The 12,446-nt window shown below is 54.5% G+C and overlaps 1 protein-coding gene across 2 annotated transcripts in view; it reads right to left on the bottom strand.

Annotated features, from left to right (window-relative positions):
* LOC125146801 (guanylate cyclase D-like) overlaps positions 1–11,488 on the bottom strand; it is a 29,208-nt gene extending 17,720 nt beyond the window's left edge. For both annotated transcript variants that reach the window (XM_047823652.1, XM_047823653.1), the window contains exons 1-9: positions 11,454–11,488; positions 10,959–11,313; positions 7,537–7,621; positions 6,815–6,911; positions 6,603–6,731; positions 5,212–5,292; positions 3,762–3,938; positions 3,377–3,533; positions 2,934–3,083 (exon numbers count right to left, since the gene is read on the bottom strand). In XM_047823652.1, the coding sequence (XP_047679608.1) occupies positions 2,934–3,083; positions 3,377–3,533; positions 3,762–3,938; positions 5,212–5,292; positions 6,603–6,731; positions 6,815–6,911; positions 7,537–7,621; positions 10,959–10,974 (892 nt within the window). In that variant the 5' untranslated portion in view covers positions 10,975–11,313; positions 11,454–11,488. The remainder of the gene's footprint in view (positions 1–2,933; positions 3,084–3,376; positions 3,534–3,761; positions 3,939–5,211; positions 5,293–6,602; positions 6,732–6,814; positions 6,912–7,536; positions 7,622–10,958; positions 11,314–11,453) is intronic.
* Between the last annotated feature and the right edge of the window lie 958 nt (positions 11,489–12,446).

The raw sequence follows: 12,446 nt of genomic DNA, 5'->3' as shown, positions 1-12,446 counted from the left end.
TTTCATTATCATCATCATTATCATTACTTTCCCAAGACAGCCCCTGCCATGATCTTCCTGTCCCCACTCCCTGTGATAAAGACCACCAGACTAAGTCGAGGTCCGATAGATCGGCGTTCTAGTTCTGGCTCTTGCTATTTGCCATCACTCTGTGCCTCAGCCTCCTCATCGGACAACTGGCCGGGAGAAGCTCCCCCTCAGGAAGTTGTTGGGGGCACTGGGGAAGCTGAGGGATTCACAAGGGCATTGGGAGGAAGTGGGGCTGAGTACCAAGCTCAGATTTTCAGCGGATCAGGAGGGGACTTCTATATCACCCTCTTACGTTCTAAGTCATATCACCTCTCTGAGCCTCAGTTTCCTCCCATATAACAAGTACAGTTATAAATAGTACAGACCTCCTAGGGCTACAGGTTACTCCCTCAGGAGGGCTGGGATCCTCCTCTCTTGACCGAGGAGGCGGGGGACCCTTGGTGCCACCGAGGAGAAGTTTCCTTCTGGATTTCAGTTCCCTCCACATTCTTTGTTGGCCCCCTTGTTGGGGGGTAGTGCATGAGTCCCTGTCTAATTTTACATGTAGGGAAACTGAGGCTCCTGGGAGTGAAGGAGTTCGCCCACAGCTGCAGGGCTGGTAAAAAGCAAACTGTAGAACTGAGCCCAATCTCCTCCAGGCCTACATGATTTTCTTTGCCCAGAGGCTTCCAGCCTGCAGGCATCAGACCCTGAGGGCCTCTGAGTAAAGGGCCTGGAAAGTTGTGTGTGCTTACAAAGGAGGGTGTGCAGATGGAATCAATAACACATCACACACACACACACACACACACACACACGTACGACTCTTTTTCAAAAGTATTCAGATGGGGTTGTGATGAATAAAATACAAATCCATTTCAAAGCGCTGCTGACTTCAGAGCCAATTCTGTCTTTGGGGATTGTCTCAGTCAGCGGATATTAAAAATCACATAGCATGTGAGGCTCCAAACGTTTTTGACATTAAAACGGAGTCCTCATATGTGAATGTGCTGAAAACGGCTGTCCCAGGCCAGGCCAGCCACGGTCTCACGTTCCCTCCCCCTGCCCGGCCCGCTGTCCACACCCAACGCATCACGGTGACAGACCGGCCATGTCAGCGGTTGAGGGAGGAGGCCACACACCCAGCTCTATGGGAGTATGCTCCATGGATGACTCCAGGAGATTTTAGGGCAAGGACACTGAGCTTGTCCAAGTCCCAGACCCATTGCTTCCCCACCGAGAAGCCCCTTCCCTCTCCGGGCCTCACTCAGCTATCTCTAACGAGTACACCTACCACCTCCCGGGGTTGTCCAGTGGAATAAAGCATATGACAGAGAGAGCTCTGGAAGCTGCAATTCCACCCCCCACCCCCACTGCACACACACACACACACGCGCGCACACACACACACACACACACACACAGGATCTTGAAAAGATGTTACTTCTAAGATCAAGGAGCGTTTGCATCCAAGTTGGGCATTCAGGAGAGAATGTGGGATCCCCCATTAGCACCTCCGTAAAACCTCCCAGGCGAATATTTATTGGGTGCCCACCATGTGTCAGGCACTTGGTCTAAAGAAGTTCACTGACTCCTCACAACCACTCTAGGAGGCAGGCAACATAGTCCCCATTTTATAGACAAGGAAACTGAGGCTCAGAGCCTGACAGGGATTTCCTCAAAGTTATGAAGTGAATTGGCGTGGAGCTGGGCTTAGGTTGGTGTCCCCCGGTACCTGGGCTCTTAGTGTTTTACTCCCCGAGACCAGGGACAGCGTGCCCTGGGACGTAGCAGGCCCTGGACTGACAGCCTGATCCAATGGCGGCCATCAGGTTCCAGGCCTGATCCCTGCACCTGAAGCCTCATGGAGCCCAGGCCTGAGGGCCATACACTTGTGGACCCCATCTGGCTGGTCTTCCCTCACCCAGCGGGCAGATGTGGGGGGTCGGGCCACTGAGGATGTTGAACAAATGGCCTGACAAAATCCCCCTCCTTCCCACTCCTCCACCTCATAAATTTGGAGCTTGGAATGCTCATTACTCACTGAGCAGTGCTTTAGTGGAGAAAGGAAGCAAGCCAGGCCTCCCATGAGTTAATGATTTTCCTTTGGGGGTGGGAGGGAGTAGTGGGTTCAGCTCCATCACTGCCCTGGCCTGTGGGCTGAGATGCCGGGGTGTCTGTGAGGACAGGTCCCTGGGACTGGACACAGACAGGAGGGGGACAGCTAGAAGAAGGGTCTGGGAAACCCTGATGAGAAACACAGAAAGGGAGGAAAGGTTTCTGAAGTTGGTCCTCCGCACTGGGGTCAGAAAAGAAAACATCTAAGACTGAGTGATGATGGGGAAGGTGTGAGTGACCATCCCGCACACCTAAAGTATAAGGACAGAGATGTTCTTGAAGGAATCCTGTCTGGGCAGAGAAGCAAGCCCCTAAATACGGAGCAGCCTGGCCACATCAGACGAGGGCCAGATGTCTGGCCCATTTTTATTTCATCCCCATTCTAAAGATGAGAAAACTAAGGCTCAGAGAGGGTAAGCGATTTGTGTAAGGTCATGTAGTAAGTTAAGTGATCCAGCTGGGGAAAACTGGGGTCTATATGGACACAAAGTCTATGCAAATCAAGGCGGGGTGGTCAGGGCATGAGCATCCACAGACATGGCAGTGACCTTAGAAGAGGCAGAGGGGGTTGAGGTTTTCACCCAGAAATCAATATCTTTAGCCCTGGAGCTGGTCAGCTGCCATTTTGGTGGAGCTGCTGAAGGCTGCCTGGCTTGAGCCAAAGAAACTTAATTCTCGTGGTCAAACCAGGCAAGTGTGTCTGTAAGGTTATTTCCACCAGGATTTCCTGGTGGCCACAGAGCTCCCCAACTACACGGGGACTCCAGCCAGCGAACAGCCAAGGAAGGAGGACAAGGGCACTGTACCTTCTGCGGAGAGCCCTGAGGAGCAGTAGGGTGGGCCTCGAGTCAGCACCTCCTGCAGGATGATGCCGATGCTGAAGATGTCTGCTTTGAGGGTGCCCCGTCCCGGCGCCCCGGGCCCCCGCAACAGCTCTGGAGCCGTCCACAACAGCTCTGCAGTCACAAGGCAAGGCCACACTGTCCTCACCCACTGACCACCAAACTGGGCCAAGATGGGCAGGCACTTCACATATGTGGTGTCATCGCCCTCTACCTACAGCCCCCAGGAGGACATAGGTGTTTCTGTTCTCCCCCATTCATAGGTAGGGGGCCTGAGGCAGCTCAAGGTCACACCACAGGAAGTGCTAAAAGATTGGACATCTCCCCTGTCCCCCTGCCTCACAAGCATTCAATTTAAATAGAGGCCTCAAAACCCACTGGCAGCGCCTGCCCATCCCTGAGCTGACCTTCTGGGGCTGGCCGGGGGCGGGGAGCCCGCTGAACGTCCAGGAGCTCTGCATAACCGTGGTCAGTGACCTTGAGAACAAAGCGCCCATCCACCACACAGTTTCGGGACTTGAGGCGTCCGTGAGGGAAATGTCGATGGTGCAGATACCGCATGCCCTGGAAAGGACGTAATGGTAGCCCATTATGTGATGAATCAAAGGGACCCCTAGTCCTCTCAGCATCTCACAGACCCCAGAAACACTTTCTGCCTCCTCTCACCTTCTCTCATACTGTTCAGATTTTTCTTAGACAAAGTAGGAGACCAGGTCTTGGAAATCTGAGCGTCTCTTTTCTCCCTGCCCTCCCCATGGCCCCCATAGCTCTAGGCCCAGGGACGGTTCTCACACGGATCAAATCCAGCAGCAGAGAGGCCTTGAAAGTCCAGTCCAGCCGCAGAGCTTCATTCCGCAGCAGGTCCTCCAGGCTGCCCCGGGAACAGTGCTCCAGCACTAGAGCACTGACCCCAGGGGCCACAAAGAAGCCCAGGCAGGCAGCAACGTTCTCATGCCGCATCTCCCGCATCTGTTGGGGGATTGGGCATCTTACCAGCCCCCAGGGGCACATTGAAGGCTGAACCAGGTACAATCCACATCTGGGTCTCCAGTATTTAGCACCCAGTACAGGGAAGAGCACAGAGAGGCACCAGAAATGTTGGGTGGATGGATGGATGATGGATGGATGGAGATGGATGGATATGTGCATGGATGGGTAGATAGATGATGGATGGTTGGGTGAATGGATGGATGGATGGATAGATGGATGAATGGATGATGGTTGGATGCATGGATAGATGGATGGATGATGAATGGATAGATGGATATGTGGATGGATGGGTAGATGGATGGATGATGGATGGATGAATGGATGGATGAGTGGGTGAACAAGTGAATGGAAGCGTCACGGGAGAATAAGTGAATAAGCTGTAGCGAACTCCACAGTGTAGGGATCTAGGCCTGTTTCCCAACCTAAGTGGAACTATGGACCTGAAAACTGTAAAGTTTCTCCCCTAAGACTCAGAGACTGATAAGGAGAGGAAGAAGAGCAGAAGGGACCAGGCTCAACCAGAAAATAGCGTCTGTCATGGCTGCCCAGCAGGTCAGAGAGCTTGAACCCAAGCAGTGATGCTAGCATTTATCAAAGGCACACTTCTGGCCAGAGACAATTCTAGGTTATTTCATATGTTCTCTCCAATCTTCCTAATTCCCCAGAGGGTAGATTTCATTAGCTCCATTTTACAGGAAAGCTAAGCGTTTCATGGAGGCAGGATTCTACCTGGGACCTTCCTGATTCCAATCCTGTGCTCCGTGCTCCAGCCACAGTGCTTCTCAGGATACTGACAACCTCGGGGGTGAAGGGGCTTATGTGGTTAGTGATGACAAGTGACCGGAAGCTCCTTGAGGGAAGGAACCATGTCCCTCTTCTCCACAGCTGTACCCCCAAACCCAGAACATGGCCTGGCTCATAGGTGGTGCTCAAAACACAGTGACTAAATGGGTGGATAGGTGGAGGGATGGTGGGTACAGGATGAGGTCCTTCGAGGGTGTTGCTGATACTGATGGAAGGGACTGTGCCCCTGGGGGTCGTGGTGATGGTCACGTTGAGGTGGTGACGTGACTTGAGGAATGCTCGTGAGTGAAGATGAGTGTGTAACTGTGGTTGAGGTGTCAGCCATCGGGCAGCAATTGTGATGATAGAAAGGACTCCTTTCTGAGGCTAGAAGCTTCTACGTTGAGCGGGGACCACTCCATACCAGCAGGGGTCCCCTGCCAGCGTCCCCTCCCCTCCTTGGCCCTACCTTTCTCAGGAGGCTGAGGCAGCTGGGCCGAAGCTCAGGGGCTGTGCCTGCTTCAAACCTCTTCAGCCACACCCACTCCCCCTGTTGGAGGAAGAACGAGAAAATTCGCTGCTGCTGGTCTCCCGCTGTGCGACCTTGGGTTAATCCCTCTGTGCCTCTCAGCCCCGTCCCCATAAATGTATCTTTTCTGTGTGCTGCAAGCCAGGCAGGGCCTGGCCGGCAGAAACCGAAGTTAGACTTTCACTTTGGTGGGGCAAAGCCAGGGGCTTTGGCTGACAGACCCGAGTTCAGTCCTAACCCCGCCACTGTCTAGCTCCGTCTGTGAGCTTGAACAAGTGACTTTGGTTCTCTCAGCCTCTTGTTCCAGTTCTGTAAAGGGAAGATGATACCCCCCACTCGCCCTGCAAGAGCTAACACTTGTTGCATATAAAGCATGTCAACATGCTCCCAGTGTCAAGGTCAACTTTACTCTGCAGGCCTCAGGCACCCACAACACCCCAAAGCCTGTGAAGTGACGGGGGCTCTGTGACCCAGAGACTGTAGGAGAGGGGACGGCGGGAGAGAAGGAAGCCTCGGGCTGGGGCTCGGTCCTCGCCCCGGCCTGGCCCAGAGCTAGCTGCAATCTTAGCCCTCTCTCCCCTGTCACGGATGGATTTTTGCCTTGTCAGCCTCACCCACAGCCTGTCAGCAAACTTAGAGAAGCAGACAGAACATGCTTTGTACAGCATTAAAGCCTCCTTTCAGCATAGAAGAAGAAAAGATGGGATTCCCCTGGGGAGGAAGTGGAAAAGAAGGATCATAAGCCTCCTGTCGCTTCCTGTACAATTAGCCTGGCTCATCAGCTGTGAGTCACAGAATTTGAGAATCGGAACATCAGTGAATTGTCGAGTTGGAGAACACAGCACCTGAAAAGCCACAGTGTCCTCAACAACTTTAGAATCCTGCCGGTCTAATCTCTCACTTTGTGGCCTCCCTATCGGCTGACGGTCTGGGGCTGTGTGCTTCCCTCACCTCTGGGCCTCAGGGACCTGGGATCTCACTGTCCCTTGCCGAAACAGGCAGGAGGGTGACCTAGACTGGCCCCCGTGCTGAGAGAAACGCTGGGTGGACCCAGGCTGGGAGAGCCCGGGCCCAAGTAGCCAGCAACTTGTTGTCCCAAGGTCAGATCACAAACCATGCTGAGCTGGGAATTGAGAGTCCTTCTCCACTCCTACTATGCCACTGATTTGCTGTGGGACCCAGGAAAGTCACTGGCCCTCTTCAAGCCTCGGTTTCCCATTTTGTAACAGGAGTAGGGCATACAGAAGCCCAAGAGGCTGTGGGCTCCCTCAGCTTCTCCCAAACTCACTGCAGCTTCTCAGGCCCAAACCTGTGGTGGCAGAGGCCCTCACCTGGTACAGGGCCACATTGGTGGGCTCCTGGGGGGCCGGCAGGCTCTTTGCTGACCCCTGGGCCACCGATCTCAGGCTCCCGCCATCTGCCACACTTCTTGATTCACTCACATTGTCCACGTGCAGCCTCTGGAGGGGGCAGGTGCAGTCAAGAGCCTGGACCAGGCCTCAGTCAGCGGCTTGCCCACCCAGCCCAGTGCCTGTCCCCCTACCCGTCTGCTTGGCGGCCGATGGATGAAGGTGAGCTCCTGGGCTGTCAGCAGGATCCGGTGGGGGCCCCGTAGCAGCTGTAGCTGTTGGATGCCCAATCTGGAGGCAAGAGAAAGTGCAGGACAGAGGGAGGGCACACGTATCACTCCCACCTCGATCTGGCCTATTGGGCCTGCGCTGACCCAGAGCCCTCTCCCTCTTTCTCTCCCTTCTCCCCAGCAGTCCCAGCACCGAGGGGTCACTGCTGAGCACTGCCCCCTACCCAGGCCCTTGGCCCAGCTCAGGCCTGATAAGCCTACTGGTCCCTAGCCTGGGAGTTCCCAAACTGCCCGGAGGCTTCCTGAGGTGAGGGCCGGGGGCAGGCTCAGGGAACACAGAGGATTTCAGACCCAGGAAGAATTGCTTTCAAAACTGAAGGGCCCTGGGAGTTGTCCTGGTCAAGCCATCATTGTGCATGTTCATAGCCTGAAGCTCAGGGATGGACAGTCTTACGTAAGGTCCCAGGCTTCTTCCCCAACTTTCAAGTGGACCTTTTCTCAAGGCCCCCCAGCCTCAGCAGGGCCCTGACTGAGGCTCTAAGGTGGACAGGAGTGCTGGACTGTCCTGAGGTCCTGGGATGGGAAAGCCTCCTGCAGATTGCCAGGACTGTGCACACACAAGAGAGGCCCTGTGGGTGGGGGGCACAGAGGGGCAGAAAGAGGCTCGGGTGCAGACAGAGTCTCACCTGATGAGGCAAGTGAGGGTCCCGCCAGCCAGCAACAGGACACATGCCAGGACAAAAGCGAGGAAGCTCCCCGGGAGCTGTGCATCTGCGGGTGGAGCAGGATGGACGTGAGTCCTAACAGTAACAACCACACAAGGAGGGCAGCCCCCTTCACCCAGCTCCTGCACCTCCTCCTGGGCCTTCCTCTGGGAAATGGAAACACAAACCCCAATCCAGACCGACCCCAGGGATGAGGCTCAGAATGACACTCACGTAGGAAAGTCCTATCTGTGGACTGGTCATCACACGCAGGTATTGAGTCCCAGTGTTTCAGCCTGGGTTCTTGGGCTCCCTGTCCCCGGATCCCCATGGTCCCTGCTCAGATCTCATTACAGTCCTGGTCAGACTATGGTCTTTTGTCTGATGGCATATCAAGTCCCTTCCCAATAGACAGAGTGGCTGGATAGCAGCGCTTGTGTCTTATTCATCTCACTGTCCCTGGCACCTAACACAGAGCCTGGACACGGCAGGTGCCGAATAAAAATGTTATATCCCTGTCGATTATTGTCCTGCTTCTTGCATATCCCCTCTGATGGGCCCCTCGCTATCTGTTTGGACAGCCAGTTTCATTGTCCTTCACTCTGACCATTAAGAGAGCCTTCCTGACACCAAATCCAAATCTCTAGCCCTCATGTCAGGAGTTGGATGTAAAGAGGCTATTAAAGTTCACTGGCAAGGTTGGGAGGGCACCCCTACTTTGCTTGGGCCACCCTAGCATCAGCTTAGGCTGGCAAGGACGCTGAATGCCCAGCCCCAATCTGGAGAGAGGACATTGACCTCTGCTGCCACAGAAATGGGGCCATCCCTTCTGCCTTCCATGCCTCCTCTCCCTTCTTCCTTCCGCTGGAGGATGAGCTCTGCTGTCTGCCCCCTGCTGAAGCCCTCCAGTCTGAGTCCATCATAATAATAGCAGCAAATACCTTGCAATCCCTATTATACTATTGCACATTGTATTGCATTGAGCACCTATTCTGGCGATGTTATGTATTTCAATTCACTTATTCTGCACAATGACCCCTGGAAGTAGGTATGGTCATGGTCACAATTTTGTAGAGGAGGAAACAGAGAGAAGTAACTGTCTGTGAGTGGCAGAGCCTGGGTTCAAACCCTGGCACTTGCGCTCTGGCATCTGGGCTCCTAACCACCGCATCATCCTGCCTCTCACCCAGGCTCCGAAAGGGTAAGCTTTGAGTCTTAATCTGGAGGAGACAAGGGAGCAAACGCACAGGGTGCGACAGAAAGCACAGTGTGCCCCAGGCCTAGGGGGCAGCGAGTGCCAAGGTTCTGAAGCAGGAGCGGCCTGCGATCCAGGGAAGGACAGAGCAGAGCAGGAGGAAGACAGACCAAGATGCTGAGCGGGACAGGGTGCTGTGAAGTCAGAGGCCAGGACTCTGGTTTGGCTCCGGGTGAGGCCAAGCCTCTACAGGTCCTGGTGGGGGAGTGATTATGTTTCCAAAGGATCCTCCAACCTGCCAGTTTGCATGAGGACGAGGGGGAGGCAAGGCAGTGACCCTGTGAGAGATGACGAGGGCCTGGCCCAGGATGGAGGCAGTGACTGGTGAACAGCTCTGCTTCCGGGCAAATTCTAAAGATGGCGCCCCCAGGGTGTGCTGACCAACTGGATGGGGGGTGTGAGGAGACAGAGCGTTCCTGTGCCTGTGGGAGGTTGGGGGTTCCATGACTTGCAACGGAGAACATCATGGGAGGCAGATTGGGGGACAGATCAGGAGTGTTGTTAATAGGTTAGAACTCTATAGAACAGAAAAGGTGACTGAGAAGGTGACGAGTGAGGGGGCCCTGGAGAGGGATGGAGCAGCAGGGAGGACGGGAGTTCGGCTCCCTTGGCTGAGCAAGGCCGAGACTAGCAGCTGGCTCTGGGCCTCAGCACATGGAGGCTACTGGGGGCCTTGATAGGACTGCTCGAGTCAGTGAGGAGGACTCCAGAGAAGAGGGGAAGGGACATTTAATCCAGTTAGCACCCACACCCTTCCGACGGATCTTGTTGCCAAAGGGAGTCAAGGAATAAAGCTTAGGCTGAAAGGAGACGTGAATGAATGGCTCTCTAAGGCTGACATTCCAAGACACAAACAATCAGAGGAAACAAAGAACACGGCACATTCTCTTGCTGACAAGACCCTGAGGCCCAGGGAGGAGAGAAGCCAGCCCTGGACAGGACAAGTCCAGCCGGTCCCAGCGCTCCTAGGTGCCACTTGAGGAGTGCTTCTCACTGAGAGCACGTGACCGCGTAGCCCCTTCCCATCTCCTTGGAAGTACAAGCCCTGCTCCTGAGGTCTGCCCCACCCCCACCTCACGCAAGGACAAGCAGTTGAAGGTGTCAGGTCTTTGTTCCTATTTCTACATGAGAAATGGAGACCCAGAGAGGGTATGCAACTTGCCCAAGGTCACACACCTAGTCAGGGGCAGCACTGAACTGCAGCCCTAAGTACATTTGCCCCAAAGCCCCCGCTGTCTGGTCTCTCAATCCATGGTGGTGATCAGTTGTATCGGTGATAATCATGACAACACAGGCCAGAGCGTGAACTGTCACTTTTAGATCCCCGAGAGAAGATACATCCTGAGGCCGCTGCTCAGGCTCCCACAACCCCCTAGTGTCCCCTCTCAGAGCCCCCTCTCAGAGCACCTGCCCTTACCCCGTCCCCCTTTACCCAGGGAGCTCCATCCCACGTGCCGGCAGTGACCACGAGTCTTATCTGCCATTGTATCCCCAGTTCTCAGCACTGAGCATGGGACACAGTGGATGCTCAGTAAATGTTTGCTGATTGATTTGTTGAATGAATTAATTAAAAACCTGTTAGATGGTGAAATCTGTGAGCCAGGGCTGACGGAGAAGGATCTCCTCTGAGCTCCATCAGCCCCTGGCTGCCCCCTTCATGGCTCTGATCACACTGTCTTGTATTGTTTTCAGCTGTCCCTGTCTCTGTCACCAGGCAGAAGCCCCTGGAAAGCAGGCCCTGGGGTTGGTCTTCGAGTACATCAGCTCAATGAGGGCAGGGACATCATTTCATTCACTCCTATATCCCTGGGGATGAGCATAGTGCCTGACACGTGGGAGGTCCTCCAGCAATATTTGTGGAAAAAGGGGCAGAGAAACAATTGGGTGAAGGCTTCTTCTCATGAGCTACCTTCTAGTCTGGGGAACAGATGGCACTGATTCTTCCCAGCACGGGACACACACCCTTATGAACATGAAGCAATTCACTTGGGGGCTGTGGGGATCGTGGTGGCCGGGGTGGAGGGGCAGCCCTGATTGGTAAGACAGGTAAGATTTAACCAGGCAAGGTGGGGAGCTCTCCAGGAAGAGGAAAACGCATTGGGTGATTGGATGGATGGATAGATGAATGGATGGAGGGATGATGAATTACCTCTCATGCATAGCATATTGGGGTCAAACCAGCAGCTGGAGTCACGTGCTGGAGGGGCCCCTCCTGGAAAGTGAATGGCCCTGTCCAGGGGCTGCACTTGCCACGTGCCTGTGTCCAGAATGTGGGTGGGGACCAGCTGGCTTCCCTGACCATCTGTGTCCAAGATGACGTACTGAGCCAATCTCCTGCCCTTCTCATCCGTCCGGATCCTCTGGCTAAAGCCAGCCACATTCAGAGCCCCTGTATGGTCTCCCAAGTGGGCCCCCGAGAGTCCTGCCCCATGGCTCTCAGAGCGGTTCAGGGCATGGGCCAGCAGGACAACAGCATCATAGATGGTCCCAAAGAGCGGGGACACCTGTGGAAGAGAAGGTCCCTCAACCCCATAACCCCGTGGCACAGGCTCCCAGACATCTCTGAGCCCTGCCAGCAGCAGTTGCATGGATTATCACCCCCACCCCGCCCCCAACACAGCCCTCTCTGTGGTCCCACCATGACCTCAGTCCCCACTCAGTGGAATCACAGTCTCCGTGGCCACCACCAACTCCGACGTCTCACAAGCATGTCAAACCTGCCTGATGTGTCCAAAACAGAACTCCTGGTTCTTCAAGGTTCCGTCTGGTTCTCCCACACTAACCCCACTCCTCCTGAATCTTAGGAAATGGAGCTACCACCTGCCCGGCTTCTCGAATCTAGGTTTGATTCCTGACGCCTCTCTTTCTCTCTTCCAGTTCGTCGTTGAATCTTTTTGGTTTTATTTCAGAATCTATTCCCAACTCAATTGACCCCTCACCCCTCTACTCCTGCCATCTGGATCTGAGCCCCTCACTGCTCACCTGGCCTGCAGAGGAGCCCCCTAAAGGTCTCCTTGCTTCACCTGGGTCTCTTCAGGCCCTTCAGGCAGCCCAAACGATATTTTGTAAGAACATGAATCAAATTATTTCTTACTTAAAACCTGCTGATAGTTTCCCATTCACTTATGATCATGAGCTGAGACTCCTTTTGCCCTGGCATAAAATGCCTCACATGGTCTGGCCCCAAGCTTATCTTGGACCCCTGTCCCCACCTGTCATGACAGTCCAGCCTCTCCACGCCCTCTGCCTGTTCCTCTAGCCTCCGAAGTTCACTTTGCCTCTCGCCCCTTGCCCCTGACCTTTCCTCTACCTGGTCACTCTTCACCCAGACCTGCACCTGGCTGCCTCCTTCCTGTTCTGGATGCAGCTCACGTGCCATCTCCCCGCAGTGGGTTTCCCTGCTTATCTTAGTTCCTGTCACCCACTACTTTATCCCAGCTGCTCTCTGTCAGTTTATCCTGTTTAGTTTTCTTGGCGACATCGCCATGATTTGGATTTGGCCATATGGTTGCTTGGGTGTTACCTGTCTTGCCCTAACATAATGGAAGCTCCCTGAAGGCCAGGTCTGTCTTACCCATCACTGTGTCCCTGACCCTGACGCCTGGCCCCATGGCACGTGAGAGGGACTCAAGTCACA

The sequence above is a fragment of the Prionailurus viverrinus genome, chromosome D1, assembly GCF_022837055.1.
Source record: "Prionailurus viverrinus isolate Anna chromosome D1, UM_Priviv_1.0, whole genome shotgun sequence".
Taxonomy (NCBI): domain Eukaryota; kingdom Metazoa; phylum Chordata; class Mammalia; order Carnivora; family Felidae; genus Prionailurus; species Prionailurus viverrinus.
The sequence above is the reverse complement of the archived record's forward strand: the minus strand, read 5'-3'. Positions and strand labels throughout refer to the sequence as shown.